We start from the raw sequence: 18,162 nt of genomic DNA on the forward strand, positions 1-18,162 counted from the left end.
GTTCCCGAGGGGATTTGTAGTCACCCAATAAATCAGAAAAATGTATAAAAAAGGAAACATCTTTAATAAGGAAAATTTCTATCGACAAAGTGTGAAATGAATGAAGCTGAAGTGGCTGAAAATGTGACGACAAACGGAGGAGTCGGATTAAAAAACATCAGTTTATCTGAAACATAGTTCAGAGCACAGTACATGTATGTGAGATACTTTACATCATATTTACACAGCATTATTCATTTCAGTTTGTATGCTTTTAACACACTAGAAGAAAAAATAAGAAATGGGGAGTATGGAGAATTAAGTGGAGAATCATTGAGTGTTTGGTTAATGGCACAGTTGTGATTTCTCTGAAGGCTTCAGCCTCTTAGTAGCTCCTTGTGAGGTGTTTCTTGGGCCCGGCTGAAGAGTTTTTCTCGGTGGAGTATCCCATGGTACTAAACTTGGCCCACTGACATTTTCAGTCATTAAATCTAATAAGAATTTCCTCTGCATACGGCCGCCGCGATGGCTTGAATACAACTGAACCTTGACGTCGCCACCGCATGACTCTCGTTCAGCTCCGTCTGGGTCGGATTCAGATTTTGGAGCTGCCAGGTCCTTTCACCAGGCCCTGCTCTTTGCGCATCACCGGCGCATGAATGCTGCAGTCCCGCGCCTCACAAAATCCTGGCACGCCAGCAATCCCAACAGTGCCGGGCTGACCCATTGGACCAGGGAAGCCGCGGGGCCCGCGAGGACCCTCCAGTCCATTTTTGGCAACTGCTGGTTCACCTGGGAAACCTGGAAGACAAAAATAGTTGAACAACCAGCGGCGCGTCAGGTTAACAACAAAAAGTCAAAGTAAATTTTGCAACTGAATTCAGATATAATGATAAATAGTTTAGTTGAAATAGTGTCTTTTTAAGGTTCGTTGAAAACACAACGGTGTGGACATTCCTCAGACAATCCGGAAACACCATCGTGGTGACACGTTTACGCAGCGAACGCCGCCATACTGTCTCGTCTGATTAACCGTTCACGTGCTTTCTTTCTTTGTGTGTTTGTTTGACTTGCAAATGAAGAAAGTTGAGGTGAAAAACTGAGTGGCAGCGAGAGTGACGGTGGCGGTCAGCGGCTGATGTGCTGAGGTGGTTTCCATATCCCAGATGCGATGAGGCACCGTTATTAAATCAAATATGATAGATATCGATCAATAAGGGGAATATACCTCGAGCCACTTCCCCAGCACCTCTGCCCTCATGGAGATATAAAACTATTGTGCAAAGATAAGAATGTCCCACCTCTGACACCTTGTGGTCCATCCAGTCCTGGCAGGCCTTTACCTGGATCACCTGTAGCACCTTTGGGTCCTTTTTTACCTGTTGGCAGACACAAAGCATCACAAGTCTGACCCAGATGATGATGTCATCCAGGAGAAACACCACAACGCTTCTGCATTAGATTGGATGGAACATTAGCAAATCCAGTCAGTGGATTACTGGATACATGAAATGAGAGGACGACCTCTGACCTCTATCACCCTGCGCCCCCTTCTCTCCCTCCAGTCCTCGGTCACCCTGAACACCTCTGGCTCCTTTGGCTCCGGCTTTTCCAGCTTTGCCCTGATAGACGAGGGACAATCCAAGGAATTAGTCCAGAAATCCTTCAGTTACAACTCATCGAAGAGAGGATATTAACCCGGGTCACTTTACTCAGCTTTAAATGCCATAAAATATTTGTGCTTTGGATTTGACAAACCGACTTTCTGGCCCATAATGGACTGACGTAGAACTGGTTTTGAAGGGACAGAGATGGGAAGGAACCAGAGCCTGATTCCACGTTCTAAAATAGACGCATTTGAGGTGATTTTGTGAGGCTCGTTGTTAGCCAAAGATTCTTCACCTGGTGTCTCTTTGTGTTCATGTCATATCAAAACCAGTTCAAACAAACTCACCCCTAAAAAATAAGTTCAAGACTGTCATCCAGTTCTGGGTCTTACTGGTTTGCCTGATGATCCAGATGGTCCAGGGGCTCCTGGGGGCCCTATGAGTGTCCGGTTGTTGATGGGGCAGCCTTGAGAGCACTTGGCCCGGATGGAGGAAGCGTACTGGGAGATCTGGGCCGTGACCACGCCCCTGCAGAGCTGCAGGACCTGCTCATCAGTCAGACCAGGACCCTGCAGCACAGAGAAGCTACGGTTCATTGTTGGTTCAGTAAAGTGCTGCTGCGTCGGTTCACCGTCAGACGCCATCCGACAAGTTCCCCTCATTGACACACGATGATCAACTCAAGGACATGGAGGAGCTTTTATTTTGCTGTCAGTCCATAAAATATCTGGGAAGTGAAGTTGAACTGAAGTGGTCACTTCAATGACTTTTCTAAAAATCATTGTCAGACTAAGATCACATGACTCAGTGAAACTATAAATTTCATTTTCTTTTGGTGAAAAACCAAGCGTCAGCACTGCTGTTGTTGTGAGGGACGGATGGAGGCCTCTGAGATGTCTGAGGCTCATTTGGTTTTCATAGAGGGACATTAAACCCGAGCAGTCACTCACAGAAGGACCTGGCACTCCTTTCTGTCCAGCTTGACCTTTGACCCCTGGGTCTCCAATTGAGCCACGCTCTCCTCTGGTTCCTGGGATGCCAGGTGGACCCACCGGGCCTGAGGCGCCATTACGACCAGCAGCACCTTTTACTCCACGCTGAAAGTCAAGAGAGACGAGAGGAACAGAGGCGTGTTTTATGTCGCCAATAAGGAGTCGGATTGACGGAATTGTAAACATGATGAAATGAATGATTATCAAAATGTCAGCCAGAGGAATTTATGACGCCTGTTGAGAGTTCCATATGGGAAGCAACACTGGTGTGCTTCTCCATTTAGAACTTTATTAATCTTTTTATGAATCTATTTATCTTTTTCAAACAATCTCAAGATCAGCAGTTTCCAACCGTTAGGCCACGCCCCCTCCTACATCCTGACCACGCTGACACGCCCCTAACCACCGTCACACATGTACAACCACATTTGCAGTGACTTGATGGTTCATTCGGAGGCCAGGGGGTTGGCTGCAAGGGGCTTGCTTACAGGGTCAAATTTCCAGGGGCTGGATTACAGCGGGGGGGGGGGGGGGTACCTGCCTGGGGGGGCTTGATTAGAGCAGCTAGCTTACAAGCTAGGTCTGCAACATCTCCACTTTACAGGAAATGTGATCATTAGACCACAGAAACCTTCATGTAAACATCTTTTCTTCTTAATCCATGCAAAGTAAAACCCACATGAAACCTTCCTTGAAAACTTACTTTTGATTTCAAAATATTGAAACATCAGAAATGATTAGTTCTTCTTCAAAACTGCTAAAACCCTGCCCTGGCTTTTAGACACAGTTAAAAATAATGGTACCAAGAATCATGTGACCGAAGCGGAACTCGACCCCGATGTCTTGGAAATTCCTCACCTGTGTTTGATGCCTCTGCTATCAGAGAACTCACCTGTCCTTTGTCCCCGCGCTCACCGGCGACTCCCTGATAGGAGAAAAGGAGAACAAACTCATCAGAGTGAAAGTCAGCAGGAAGGAAGGGGAAATTTCACCCCTGAATATCAATGTACCTTTTGTCCTTTTTGCCCTTTAACGCCTTTCCTCCCTGTGGTGCCCTGCAGGGGAAACCAACATGTGATGAAAGAGGAAGTAGTCGTCTGGAGTTTCCACAGGTTTCATGACCTCACAGCGCTGACATGAAGTAAACAACCAGGGAGGAAACTCCAGAGAGTTTCTGTTCAGCCAGGCACCGTGTTGGCGCACTGATTACTGACTCATAACAACTTCATTATCGATAAGTTCTGTGTCCCCCTCCAGTCTGAAGATCCTGCTGACTCACCTTCTCTCCATCAGGACCCCGCTCACCTTTGGCTCCCTGGAGAAAAAAAGCACACGTGTCACCTGAAGTACACGAATGAAGAGGTGCCTCCTTTAACTTTAGATTGCATCTGAACTTGAGGTTGTGATTCGGGGTTCAGATCATCTTCAGCAGCTGTCTGAGGAGTGGTAGGGGAGGGTGACTCACCACGGAGCCCTGCAGGCCCTTTGGTCCTTGTTTCCCCGGTACTCCAGCATCTCCTGGCTCTCCTACAGAACCCTGTTGGACAGGTAGAACACGCTGAATCAGTCAGAGCTGCTCGGTACAGTGCCGATCCTCCTGTCCCCCGAGGAGCACCGCCAGTGTCAGTTCATGCTTCCCTTCATCCTAACCAAGGTTGAATCCAAAGCTTCATCACTGTAATGCACACAAATGAGTTTCTTACAAAAAATAGCAATGTTTTCTAGACATTTTTCGCCCTAAAAAATGATCAAATTTTCCTTTGAAGAGACTAAAAGATTAGATGATACTGGCATGATGACATGAGCATCACAATAACTGTGAATCATCCATAATCAATGTATTGTTTGGTAATTTATCTGCAATAATGTCTCATAAAAGGGTTAAATTACCCCACAAAGAGGCATTGATGCCTGTTGGAATTAAAAGACCATCCGGTGCTCCAGAGGGAATCACGATCATTTCTGGCTGTTGTGTTCTGAGCTGATAGTTTAGAGACTGTAATATTCCACTTGGGTCATTTCATGGAATCAAACCTGTGACTTTGGATTTACTCACAACAGCGCCCGCTCTTCCTCGAGGTCCTCGAATGCCTCGGTCGCCTTTACTGCCCTGCAGAAACACATGATGACATCATCAGGAGTAGCAATGCGTGCGAGTGATTTTAGAACATTTTGGAACCTGGAGAAATCAGACACAGATTCCAGTTCCAGTGTGGACACACACGTCAGTGGCAGGATACCGATGAGGTGAATGTAGGGAGAGGGTGAGCACCGGCACGGCTGAGCCCTGACAGGTGCGTATCAGTGACCTCAAACTAAACCAGGTGTAGATGTCCGTGTTGATGACATCATTGTTACCTTGACACCGAACGGTCCAGGGTCTCCCATCACTCCCGGGACACCGATTGGACCCTGAGGTGATGAACAGAGGAGTGCAGATTTAGGGGAAGCACAGAGAAGCAGACAGCCGGCTTAGAAAGTCAGTGACTCACGTCTTCACCAGGGTCGCCATCACTGCCTGGAAGGCCGTCGAAACCTTTAGAACCCTATGAGAAGAGAAGAGGAGGGAGGAGAGGAGAAGAGGAGGGAGGAGAGGAGAAGAGGAGGGAGGAGAGGAGAAGAGAAGAGGAAGCCTTCATGATAAACGCTGTGAAGGTTCATGGAACTCCAATCACGCTTGGATGAAGAAGGATGAAAATATTTATGTAATCCAGTGAGTTTGCAGTGTTTGGGTTGTTGCAGTGACACTTTGACTCCACGAGAGCGTGAAACACATGAACCGATGAGCCAATGAGAGCACGGAACTCCTTAGACTGAGCTCTGTTAGTCTTGACCTACAGCAACAAGACTCAGCTTTTACTCTTGTTGAACACCAGCACCAGGTTCTGTTGATGTGTGAGGGTCAAAGTTCTGCCTGTCGTTAAATAAAAGCCAGTAGTAACTTTAAAGGTAGGGTGAGATGAACAAAAGGGTCCACCCCAGTGTGTTCACACACACACACACACACACACACACACACACACACACACACACACACACACACACACACACACACACAGCTTGGATGTACTGGATGTAATTTGGTACCTTTGGTCCAGAGGATCCATGGGTGCCAGTCTGGCCTGGGTATCCCTGAGGAAGTGAGAATGAAGAACACAAACAGCGATGAAGCAACAAAATAAACACACACACACACACACACACACAGTACCAACGAAGATGAAGGGAAGTGAGTCGCTTACGTTGTAGCCTCTCTCGCCGAAGTCTCCCGGGAACCCTGGCGCGCCAGTCTGACCCTGCAGAGACACAGCGACCTCCAGCGGTGAGCAGAAGCCAGTGCAACCAGACTCACTATGGCCCATTTCCCCTAATACTTCGATGAGGAGACCTATTTTGACCGCGAGACAACTGGTCGGTGCCTGTCTCTAGAACACCTGTTTACACGGCAGGTTAAGAGGGATCCGTGTCAAACTGACCAGCACACTGGACCTGAGAGGACTGGCAGGCCCATCTAGAGAGTCTGGATCGACTCAAACCACATGTTCTCTAATATGCAGGTATTTTGGAGGAGGATTTCCGTGACTTTTCCAGGTTCTTCTGACAGTATGAACGCTGCTGGTCTTTTCCTGGCATTTAAATGTGACTCCTACCTTCCGTCCAGCTGGTCCTCCTGGACCCTCTTTGCCTTCGTCACCATGGGAGCCCTGAAAAGACAACACACACACAGGACAAATGTTGTGGAGGGTCATGGAGGGGCTTTCACTCTCCTAGTGAGGGATGTTACACTCTCATACTGATCTTTTTGACGTAAAACCAAATTAAAAATGATGAATGTGTGTGTTCTTTACCTTGACACCTTTACCTCCCTTTGATCCTGGAGGTCCAGCATCGCCAGCACGACCCTGAAAATGACAAAACATATATATGAACACACACACACACACACACATATATACACATATTTGTAAATATACACATACATGTGTACATACATACATTTATGTAAATGTATATATTTGTATGTATGTACACACAGACTTATAGGTTTATCCAGGTATAAATAACAGAGGAATAAAATACGGTTCTGCCAAATTAATAAACTGGAATGAAACAAATGAAAGGAACAAATCTCAGAGCAGTTGTGGAGTTTCTCGTGTTTCTGGGATCATGAACGTAACTTCAAGCTTCTTCAGGGAATTTTTGTGTGTGGAACTTTCGGACAATTCAAGAAGAACTGAGGGTTCGTGTGCCAGTCTGGGAGACTTCCAGCACCTGGAGGATAAAAAGCTGGACCAACAAACGTTACTGTCTGAAAGCTCCGGTAAGAGCATGAATGGTGCTGGAGGTCAGCGGGGTCGTGCAGTTCCAGCTCTTCACCTGCGCGTCCACGCGGTTTTAGAGGAGGAAACGGGACGGCGCCACAGGCTAATGTTTCAGGACAAAATCAGTGAGGGACGTGTCCTCTGGTTCGGAGTCTCTGTGCTCAACAGGTTTTGATCCCTGGGGCTTCATTTATTTTGCGCTGATCTCTGGTTGTTTGTGACTGATACTCAGGGAGGTCTGGTCGCATCCTTACGGTGTCACCTGGACGTCCGACTCCTCCTCGGGGTCCCACCATGCCGACGTCACCCTGCCGACAGCGAAAGAAACACATTTGAAACACTCATTGACTGCTGGGGAGAATCGACAGCCCGCCTCGGCCTGCAGGTGGTCACATGACTGTCAGCATGCACTAACTTCCTGTTGGACAGGAAAGCCCTCATCCCTGCGGTGCGCTGCGGTTGTTGGAGGAGAAACTCCTCATCTCAAACTGGTAAAAGCATGAACGCTTGTTTGGGACTGAGAACCTGAGCGAAGCGACCACAGACATTTATGATGTCACTACACATTCGCAGCTTCCTCCTGAATGAGGCGCTATTGAGTGAAACTCCGTGCAAACACAAGGTTAAGAAGACGTTTCTGGTAAACGGTTGAGAAATGTCACCTGTAACAAAGTTGCTCTCATAAACACTTGAGCTGCACATCGTTTTATTTCTATTTAAGTGACATTTTACTTTGTTTCACTGCTGCTGTTGATTCAGACACGTATCTCTGCATCGCTGATGTCACCATGGATACAATACAAAGTACTAGCAACCAACAGTTGTTCCATCTTTAAACTGTCAGTCATTTAAACACACGACAAAACTTTCCTCTGTAACTTGTTTGATGAATTTAAGAAAAAGAATCAGATGAAATGTGGGCTCTTCAGGTGAACGGAGGTTTTGCCATCATGAGATGAGTCCGTGAATGCAGCATGAACGTGTTTACCTTCAGGCCCAGACCTCCACCCTCGCCTGGGTCTCCCTGAAGTCCCGGTTCTCCCTGTCACAGCACAATAAGAGCTTAGTTATTTTCTTTGATTCAGACGTGGGTGTGAACATGTCAGCAGAAACTCACCATAGCGCCAGAGAAACCAGAAGCTCCCTCCTCCCCCTCAAGTCCAGGGTCACCCTGCAACACGGGAGGTCAAAGGTCAGTAATGACAATGAAAGGAATTAGGTGTTAAAACAACTGTGTTGCTCCTGGTCTCTGCACGCAGTCGACCTCACACTGGCCTTTCTAATTTCTTGCTGAACAGAATCACTTTATCTCGTGCAACCTCCATCAGCTGATGTTTCCACCGTTTGTCTGTCTCTCCACCAGCAGGATTGTTCAACGAGCGCGCGGTGACGCAGCCTCGTCCCCAGAATAAAAACAGTCAGTGGGGGTTGGGCTCATGAGTCTTTATTCGCTGAGCTGCAATTGTTTACTGGAGGTTCATCAGCGTTGCCTTCACTAGTTTCTGATTTCACTGCTGGTCCGTTTGCTTTAACACCATTACTCTAAAGACCGTGTCAGAACAGGTATCATTCAGTTCGTGTGAACATGGTGTCCTCACCACTGGTCCAGGGTCTCCTCGTCTCCCCTGAACCCCTTTAGTTCCTTTATAACCCTAAAAAAAACAACAACAACAACAAAAAACCCAATACAGTCAGCAGCAGAGCGTGGACGTCTCAGTCAGAGAAATATTCAGTGTTTGACCCGAACGCATCGATAAAGTCTGAAGGTCTCACCTCTCTGCCCTGAATGCCAGGTTCTCCAGTTTTACCTTGAAGCCCTCTGGATCCCTAAGAAAACGAGAACAGAAGCAAGATCAGATCTGGATGGATGGATGATGGATGGATGGATGGATGATGGATGGATGATGGATGGATGATGGATGATGGATGGATGTGATGGTACCTTTGGTCCTGCAAAGCCGGCGAACCCAGGCTCTCCGGGTTCACAGTCGCACTCGGTGGGTCCCTCCTCGGCGAGTGCTGCGTCACCCCCGGACTCTTCAGAGGAGTCGGTGTCAGGCCCAGCAGGAGGGAACTCGTACGGGACCTGAAACATATCACACCCTGAGTTCGGTTCCGCTCTGGTTGAAATATGCAGGTATTCCTTTTGTTGCCTATTTATTTTATTTCCTGGTTGTTTCTGGTTTTACTGTCGTCTGTTGGGGAATTTCTTCTCCTAATGTCCCAAAACACGGAACAGGAACTTCCCCCAACCCAAGAACCAAATGACGAGCCGCCTCCAACCCACTCACTTCCATGGTCTCGGTGTCCTCCTTGGCGTAGTGGGACTCGGTGGTGGTGACGTAGGGGAAGGAGTCCTCAGTGATCATGGTGACCTGAGTGGGGGCGGGTCTGTAGGGGTCGTAGTGCTCCTCCTCAGGCCGCTGGTCCTCTTCGTAGCCGTAAGTGGGCTCAGGGGGATACTCTGATGGCAGGAAGAGGGGACGGTCACCTGGTTATCTCCTGTGGGTCAAACAGAACCCAGCCAAGGAGAACGGCGGCAAACTCACCTGTTTGAGGGGAACCCAAGTTGTCATAGTGGTCGACTACTGAGCCTTCGAAGGTGTGGTCCTCACCTGCGCACATCAGCAGACAACGTGCCAGACACGGTTCTACAGGTTAACGCTTGGGAGGCTTTCTGAGCCCCGACTCATGGTTTCAACTACTTTGAGTTCTCCGGCCTTGTTAGAGACACACACATGACGTTCTGCAGAATTCACTTGTTGCTGTGAGAAATCAGAGCAGGAAGTGACTCCCGGACGCTGCCCCGCCCATTGTGCTCCTTCAGCTTGGTGGGAGTTTACTGCCAACTGTCAGAACCATATCCAGGTGCAGCTAATTAGGTTGCGCCCCCCCCCATCCTGATGCACCTTTGGGGTCATATAAAGTGATACTTCAACCCCAAAAAGTGTTGTTGTACCACAAAGTACTCATTAATAGCAGTATTGAGCTCACAAAGATGTTATTTCCCTCCTGTATTACTTCTCTGACTCCAGAGTGCAGGAGGAGCCAGCCACGTATATTTAGCTTGGAGCTAATTGAGACTGAAGACGGAGGCCGACCGGCGGCCACATCGTCCACGCCCACCGGTGGTCATTCACAGTGGCGCCAAACCAGAGGAGTTGCACTTCCTGCTTTCAGGGAGGATGGACTTTAGTTTCGAGAAGCTCCTCAGATGAATTGCTGACTATCTACTAGTGTAGTTAGAAGTTTAACAAATGTGGGAAGTGAAGCAACAGATCTCCTACGTGCTTCCGTCTTCACGAACTAAATGAGGACTAGAAATGAGAACCAAAGAAAAGGTGCCAACCCTCAACCACAGAGAACCACAACACCAGATCAGCGCTGTGATGGACAGCCGTGGAGTGCAGCTCTGACCTGAGTGGTATCCAGAGTAATATTCGTCCTGGCAGAGAGACGAGACGACGCACAGCAGAAACACCAGCAGCCCTGAGAGGAGCGCCACCTGCAGGAGACACCACAGACAGCAGCATTCACACAACAACACCTGCTGCTCAGACCCTGACCATCTGGACGTGTCTCTGTTGATGCTGACATCGTTCTCAGTCGACAGTCACGACTGCTGAGGCCTGAATGCTACACTAACTTCCCTTACAGACAGGAAGTAGAGCCCAGGGGCTCCTGGAACTCCTCCCCCCCATGACATCACTCACCTATGGTACAAGTCCCGCTGCATCCGGAGGGACTGTTAAACATTTCTATCAAATCTCACTCCTCAACTATTGTTAGATTGTGTTCCATTCTGTGTAACAAATGACATCAACCTATAAACTGCTGCAAGAACTCCTGAGACATAATACTGCTACTACACACGAGTACATACAAGTACTGATATTCATAATAATCAGAGATTTTATTAATAAGGGCCTTTGAAGACTTAACGAATGAAGACATTCAAAACTTGACACAATGTAGAACAACAGCATAGCAACGATGTAGCCACACACAGACATGCAAGCCAACATACAGCAACGTACACTTCCATCCACACAAGTACATGTACACGCGTGTACACGCATGTACACGCATCTACGAATATAAACATGAACAAATATAAGCTGTAATCCCACATCGTGATGTGCTGAGCGCTCACACACTCGAACTAGAAGGACTGGACATGTCGGGCCTGCTGCGTCTCACTGATTATGGCTGCAGAGAGCAGAAAAACTGGACTGACATGAATGCACCAGCTCATCATAGAACTCATCGCTTCATTCACTGGCTGGGACTCGGCTGGCGTTTGGCTGAGAATCAGACGGACTGAGAGGTTTCTTTGTCCGGAGGAAACCGCCGAGCTCTTCTCAGACTGATCTTACATTCCTGAAGCTTCGGCGGAGCCTGAAGACCCGGACGAGCAAAGACGGGAACCTTTCAGACTTCACCCACAATCTCTATTGTTTATCAGGCCACTGAGGTTCATAACAGTAACGCAGGCGCAAATACAAAGGTGAGATGTTCTGATGGAACCAACCTCTGGTCTGTGTCTCACCTGGATCGTTGGTTCATGTCCTTCCCTTCTCTCCCTCCTCACTTCCTGTCCCCTCTAGACTCGAAACCCCACCATACCGGACCAAAAGCCCTCTAACCCCTCTAAGTCTGCTGGGTCAGTATTGATCCTTGGTGACATTCTCTTCAGATGTGTTCAGACATTTTGTGTCGCGCTGCTGGACAAAGTAACAGAGCGAGAACGTCTTTGAGGAAGCGACTGAAGCGTTAACTGATCATCAGGATAGAGCAGAGCAGCGGCCTCTTGTGGTTGTGGAAGAACACAAGATCTGGTTCATCGTGAAGGTTGTTGTCACGAGTCACGCCAGTCAACGTGTCAGTCAGGTGACGGGCATCACAGCTCCTGATCAACCCAGAGGAGGCTGCAGCCCCCAGGATCCAGGAGAGGATCCAGGTCACCTCCTCAGCAATCAAAACCAGTCAGGAGTTTTCCAGATATCCTGACAATAAACACGCTAAAAGTCATTGGAACGTTCTGGATCCCTCCCTTTATTTGGATCTGCTCCAAAAACAAATAGGCTCCTCCCACCACCACCACCACGGCGCCCATCCTCCAACAGGTTTCAATAACATTGGATCAAAAGTTTTTGCACCACTCTGCTGAGTGTCAGACATCTGAAAGCACCGCCTCCTCCACCCAGGAACTACGCCAACGAAACCAGTCACATGACCTTGTCCTGACCTGCAGGACCTCTGGGCCAGTGAGGAGAGACTCACCACTGAGGGTCAGTCCTCCTGGGGGGGCTAACCCTAAGACCTGCATAGTCTAATTCTACTGTTAAAAGGATGCAGACGTCAAGTCAACCAAGTCAAGTCTGGAGGTCAGCACCGCCGCAGAGATTCGAGATTTTATTATTTGACCCTCATCAGCAAAAAAGCATCAGCTGCTCTTCGTGGCGTCCATGCCTCACAACGAAATGTTCAAATCAAAAGCTAACAGTAAAAACAGAAGAGAATATCAAGTTCTCCCGAACGTCTACGTTCTTTCATTGGTCTTCAGTCAGCTTCAAGCTCTTAGACGTCCGCACATGGAATGAATATCAGAACAGAAGACCGAGTTTGTGGGAAGACGACCTTGAAAACCGGGCCTGGTGTCTGAGATGGCGGTGAGGATGTGAGACTTTAAAGGATGTCGTCGCATCAACGTGCACTGACGAGTTCTTCCCCAACACTCTGGTCCAGAGCCAGTAACCCTAAAGCATCACACCGGTAGAGAGACAAATGAATCAATCCCAGATCTACAAGATGGAGTAATATTCAAGAAACAAACACCTGATCTGGTGAACGTCCCACAACTGAGACTCACACCACCTGACCTCCTCTGCCTCACACATCTGGTGTCCCTGAGGGGGCCCAATTCCACCCTGGTTGAGCGCCAGGAACCAGAGCTGCTCCCCAGGGGCCAGCCAGCTGCTCAGGGGCCAGTCAGCTCCCCAGGGGCCAGCCAGCTGCTCAGGGGCCAGCCAGCTGCCCAGGGGCCAGCCAGCTGCCCAGGGGCCAGTCAGCTGCCCAGGGGCCAGCCAGCTGCCCAGGGGCCAGTCAGCTGCCCAGGGGCCAGTCAGCTACCCAGGGGCCAGTCAGCTGCCCAGGGGCCAGTCAACTGCCCAGGGGCCAGTCAGCTCCCCAGGGGCCAGCCAGCTACCCAGGGGCCCCGGCCATCTACTCCTACCTTGTCACTGGAGGCTCCCATGGTGCAGCAGAGCGAGTCCTCTCAGCCTGGACCAGATCCTGCACGGGACGCTTCAGGATACAGTTCTCTCTCTCCCTGAGCTGTTGTCCTCACAGCATTCTCCGACCGGTGGTCCCCGTCCTCTCGCTGCCTCTGCAGGAGCCCTCAGGTTCCCAGGCACTGACAGGATCCTCCACCTCTTTCTTCCTCTGCTCGTCCAACATCTCAACAGGGTGAGAAATACCTGAGCCAGAGGGTCCACCGTCAGCAGGGCCAGACGGAGGGCGGGCGGAGGGATGGTGGCGAGAAGGGTTTGATGTCAACAAGGACGAGAACGCATTTTCATGTCCTGCAGCGAGAGGAGTGAAGAGGAAACGATGTTCCAGAATCACCAGTCTTAAACCAGAGGCCACAGACGTCTCCCGGGAGTCCTGGTCACGAGGAGAATATTCTCGTTTTATTTTGAGTGTATTTGACCTTTGAAGACCATTTTGGTGATGTGAATAAGACAATAAAGGAATATAGGTTTCTCTGTAACTTTGAACAAGAATGAGTTCCTAACTTTCTGATTTGGGAGGTCTGATCAGCTCGTCACTTTATGCATTATTATTTACTCTTACAGACATTTGATCCCCAGAAAGATGGGGTTCCTGGGTCCTGAGTGACTCAGGTTCACCTGAGGTCTGACGAGCAGCTCCCTCACTTACATCACCACATCTCCAAGTACTTCACTGTCGGTGATCACCGCCATTTTGATGGAATATTTCATCCATTCGGAGGGTTAGTACTGGAGATGTGAGCTGATTCAGGATCTGCATCATGAATGCACTTCAGGTTCCACAGAATGACATCACCAACGCTTCAGGTGTCAGACCTAGCAGGGTGAACTGAATCATGGCCGCATGAAGAACACACACACTTCCTCTATGATTTGATTGATAATCATACATTTATTCTGAAAATGTTCCGACCGCGACACTCCAGGGTTTAATGGCCTTGGGAATCTTTTGTAAACAGACGAAAGCAGATCAACAGCAACATTCAGCTCCAAACTGCATGACCTTTGACCCCATGGTATAAGTGTGCCAGCTATGACACTCCAGTCCAACATTCCATGTGGTCTCTAGTTGACACCCCCCCCCCCCCAAGCAGATCCACCAGAGCTGGGCGGAGCCTGCTCCAGACCGCAGGTCCCACTGGACCGCCTGTGTGTCATTCAATGGCTCTGACTGGAATTGTGCTTTTCAGTGTTGAAACTGGGGCTTGATGTCCTGGAGTAGTTTACGTTAGCTTAGCATCATTCACAGGTCACATGCAACATTGTCCATCTCCGATCAGCCCCCTCCGAAGCTGCGTCTCACACACACAACGGGGTTTTCAAGGATGAAAACGTTCTGGATCCGACATTCCCTGAAACGTCCGTTTACACCAGGAAAGTAACCCAGAAAATCACGTCGACGTTGACCAGCGCGTTTTCAACTTAAATAAATCACAGTAAGGTAAATCATCATCATCCCAATTGGATTTTTCTGATCTTAACTGAACAACACATTCTTCAATCTGCAGGGATTTAGGAGTCAAATTCTAACGATGTCGCCAGGTATTTCCAACTTTTATGTCTTAATCTGATATTCATGTGAGACTAAACCGTCGCCACCGTGATCAACGGCTGTTCGCAGCAGGATTCAATGTGACAGAAGTTCAGCGCGTTGAATGTTTGAGAAGCACGCAGACGTCAACGTGTCGATGCCGGTTCACAAAACTTTATTCCCCTTCGTTTCTCCCAGTTGGTGAACATAAAATTCCATGACACGTGACGTCTCGGGGCCACAGTGACCCTCAACACGGTGCTGATCAGCCGCTATCACTTCCACTTCTCTCTTTCTCTTCCTTCCTTTTCTTCTTCTTTTTCTTCTTCTTGCGGTCGTGGCGGTGCTCATCTGGTGAACGGGATTCCCTGTGAAGATCCCAGAGCCAAAAACCTCTCAGTGCTTCCCAGAGCAGTTTGACGCTCGCTAACCACAGATGTGCTCCCTGACTCCCTCCTCACCTGCCCCTTTTCTTCTTCTTGCCCTCTCTATCGCGGCTGTGCTCGCTGCTGCGATGGCGTCTGCTGTGAGAGTGGCGGGACTCGGAGGACACTGATCGCCGTTCATCCAGCCGGCGCCTGACAAGCAAACATCATCGTTAAACCTTCATGCAACAACTGAAGAAAAGTTTTAAATTCAAGCAAGCAGCTGAGGAGGTCGGAGGTGAAGTCCGCTGTACCTGTGGGAGGAGGTCTCAGGTCTCGCCGCTTCCTCCTCCTCTCTCTCCTCCCTCCACTGCCTGGCGAGCTCCTCTGAGTGCACGTTGATCACCTCTCTGATGACCTGGACGAGCAGCAGAAGCTTAAAGAGGAACCCAACGGGCGTCTCTAGTCTGAGTGAGGGAGTTTGTTCCAGACAGGAGCGACGCCAAGCCACTAGCATGACATCACACCGGCTAGCATCAAATCACAGCTGCTAAAGTTCTTGAGCTCACACTGAGCGACCCAGATCGTTGTCGTCTGAGAACAACATGACAGAAGAGATGAAGGTGTGTGTGTCAAACTCTCCCCAGACAACAGTCTCGCTCTGAAGCGATCCAGGAATTCACAGGTGGAGAAACCAAAGGTGACTGAGAGGTTGGATGTCATGATAGCTGCTCCAGAACAGAGCCCCCCCCCCCCCCCCCCCCATCACTCCCTCACAGAGACAGAGTCCAGGCTAAAACACCCAAAGTTCTCCCACTCTAATCCCTCCCGTGACCGGCCGCTACCTCCGTGTAGGACTTCTTGGTGATGTGAACGTTCTTGGCTCGGTAGGACTGACGCCGCCTCTTGTAGTCCCTCATCTCTGCCATCAGCTCCAGGTGGGTCTTGGGCTCATTCTGTTCTTCATCTAAACAAACACAGGAGTTCATGTAACTGGAGAATGACACAGAGGGAGGGAGGGAAGCTGCTCCTCTAGAGCACCACAGCATCATCAGCGGAGCCACGGCGCTCACTGAGTGACGCCAGCAAACGCACCTTTCTGGAGTTTGGACACCAGATCCACGTACAGGTCATCATTGCTGGAGGCGGCGGCGGCGGCTTCCTTCTGTTTGTTGAGGACCTCGATCACGTGATCATACAGAGCCAGGCGGTCAGCGACGGTGAGGTCACACACAGCTCGCTTGTGGTTCTGAGGCACGTCGACGGGCTGGCTGGAGTACTGACCTGCAGGAGAACCACAGAGGTTTGCAACCCTAACCCTTAAGGTCAGAGGGCTGTCGGGCCACCTGACCAGGTAACGCCGTGATCCCATGGCGTCAGCAAGAGTTTGTGATCAGAGCAACCCAATCGAATCAACTGGAAAGTCTGAATTACAACCAAGTAATCAGAGTCGCTGGTGAAACACTTTCTGAAGGCGCTTGCAGCTTCTCTTCCCTGAGCTCGTGAATCTTTGATGCCCTGAAACGAGTGTGCTGATCCTCTCCTGCAGCTCCTTCAGTTCCACACCACAACAACACACGTCAGCACAGACCGGATTCAAAAATAAAGACATGAAAGTGACAGGCCCTGCAGAACCCAGGCTGGTGCTCTAGTGACCTCTAGTGGCCTGTCCTGACACCGTCACTCAGTTTGACCTGTGATGTCTCTGATCAGGATGTGAACGACCACATGAGCGAGCGGAGGTGATACCTTGCCAGAAGACCCCCTCCATCCTCATGAGCGGAGCAGCAGATCTGGCCTGCAGGATCACCTGGTGCTGCCTGGACTTGTCTGCACAGAGGACATGAAGGCGACTGAAAATCCAGATATTTGATCTTGACAGATTCACGACTTCAGATTCCTCCCGGGAACCTGACTCGGCAGTAGACACGGTCTCAAAAGCAACGAGGTTTCATTCCGTTCAATCGTCAGCAGTTCCGTCTCAAATGACTTAAATGGGAGAAACCATGAGAGGCGACAGCTGAAGAGAAAACAGAGAATCAACCTGCCAAACCAAAGTAACCCCAGAAAACAGCTTCAGCATTTTAAATTAACATTCCAAGAAATAAACTGATGAGAATGTATAATCACAGTCAAATGAGAAAAGTCAAAACAAAGTTAATTATTTTCCAGCTCATCTGAAACACGAGTGACATGTCAAGCTCCTGTGGTGAGCTGCTGCCTCAGGTGGAGGCCGACTCACCCATGGCCAAGCTTCTCACACTCTTCTTCTCGTAGCACACAGAGGGGTCGCACATCTCCGCCTGTAAGAGAGTCGAGTGCCTGATAGGGATCACCAGCATCAGCCCGCCCTGGTACTCGCTACTGCTTCTGATACTGAGCTGAGATCTAAATGGCTCAGGGGTTCTTATGGTCTCTCACTGCAGCGGAGGTTTACCTGCTCCTCAGCTGAGTAGCCCATCTTTTTGAGGCGGCAGGAGGCTTTGTGTCGCTCCATGGTCCTGACCGGGACTCTGTGGTCGGGGTCAAAGGGACACTGCTCCATCGGTTCCTGAAAGCAGCAGACAGAGAGGAAAAAGACACCAGCGCTGTCAGATCGGATCATCTGATGAACGGGTTGGGGACTCTGATCTTCCTCTGCTGGATGAACGCTACCCTGCAAAAGTGAAGCAACCACAATGATTTGAGCTGAGCTGCTTGCCTGTCGCTCCAGACTGTTCACTCCTGTAACTATTCAGGCCTCCGGGATCGTCACCTTCTCCTGGACGGACCTGATCCGCTGGTCTGATCCGCCCTGCATTCTAACAGCTGAGGCTTCCACCCCACAGCTCACATCGCTACTGACACTGATTTGTAGTGAACGGTTACAAACTTCACAAAGAGAAAACCTCCTGCCAGGATACGGAGGAGGCTAACTAGCTGCCTCACTGACCCGGTTGGGGTGCTCGTAGTCCGGGGACCATCCCAGCCTGAGGTACAGGTTCTCCAGCTGCTTCTGGCAGGTCTCGGTGAACTCCGTCAGCTCCCGCAGGCGCTCCATCCGCTCCTGGACAGTCTCACTGTTTAACGACGT

The 18,162-nt window shown here is 49.6% G+C and overlaps 2 protein-coding genes across 2 annotated transcripts in view; both read right to left on the reverse strand.

Annotated features, from left to right (window-relative positions):
- Window positions 1-117: 117 nt before the first annotated feature.
- LOC147252785 (uncharacterized) lies at window positions 118-13,156 on the reverse strand. Its single transcript, XM_086218586.1, has 27 exons — window positions 13,136-13,156; window positions 12,783-13,028; window positions 10,318-10,405; window positions 9,450-9,515; window positions 9,192-9,364; window positions 8,843-8,986; window positions 8,674-8,727; window positions 8,499-8,552; window positions 8,018-8,071; window positions 7,889-7,942; window positions 7,155-7,208; window positions 6,427-6,480; window positions 6,229-6,282; window positions 5,821-5,874; window positions 5,666-5,710; window positions 5,071-5,124; window positions 4,937-4,990; window positions 4,635-4,688; window positions 4,044-4,115; window positions 3,858-3,893; window positions 3,589-3,633; window positions 3,471-3,503; window positions 2,537-2,683; window positions 1,979-2,155; window positions 1,511-1,601; window positions 1,281-1,358; window positions 118-780 (listed from the first exon to the last, which is right to left on the reverse strand). The coding sequence occupies exons 1-27, from the start codon at window positions 13,154-13,156 to the stop codon at window positions 575-577; spliced, it is 2,262 nt and encodes a 753-aa protein (XP_086074712.1). The 3' UTR covers window positions 118-574.
- A 941-nt stretch (window positions 13,157-14,097) lies between these two features.
- The window catches only part of snrnp48 (small nuclear ribonucleoprotein 48 (U11/U12)), a 4,180-nt gene continuing 115 nt past the window's right edge, over window positions 14,098-18,162 (reverse strand). The window contains exons 1-9 of the mRNA XM_086217050.1: window positions 18,022-18,162; window positions 17,527-17,640; window positions 17,332-17,392; window positions 16,839-16,919; window positions 16,185-16,373; window positions 15,935-16,056; window positions 15,404-15,507; window positions 15,186-15,302; window positions 14,098-15,092 (exon numbers count right to left, since the gene is read on the reverse strand). The exon at window positions 18,022-18,162 is cut by the window's right edge and continues 115 nt beyond it. Of these exons, the coding sequence (XP_086073176.1) occupies window positions 14,990-15,092; window positions 15,186-15,302; window positions 15,404-15,507; window positions 15,935-16,056; window positions 16,185-16,373; window positions 16,839-16,919; window positions 17,332-17,392; window positions 17,527-17,640; window positions 18,022-18,162 (1,032 nt within the window). The 3' untranslated portion in view covers window positions 14,098-14,989. The remainder of the gene's footprint in view (window positions 15,093-15,185; window positions 15,303-15,403; window positions 15,508-15,934; window positions 16,057-16,184; window positions 16,374-16,838; window positions 16,920-17,331; window positions 17,393-17,526; window positions 17,641-18,021) is intronic.

The sequence above is a fragment of the Aulostomus chinensis genome, chromosome 11, assembly GCF_037954235.1.
Source record: "Aulostomus chinensis isolate RoL2024-O1b breed Wild chromosome 11, RoL_Achi_v1.0, whole genome shotgun sequence".
Classification (NCBI taxonomy): Eukaryota; Metazoa; Chordata; class Actinopteri; order Syngnathiformes; family Aulostomidae; genus Aulostomus; species Aulostomus chinensis.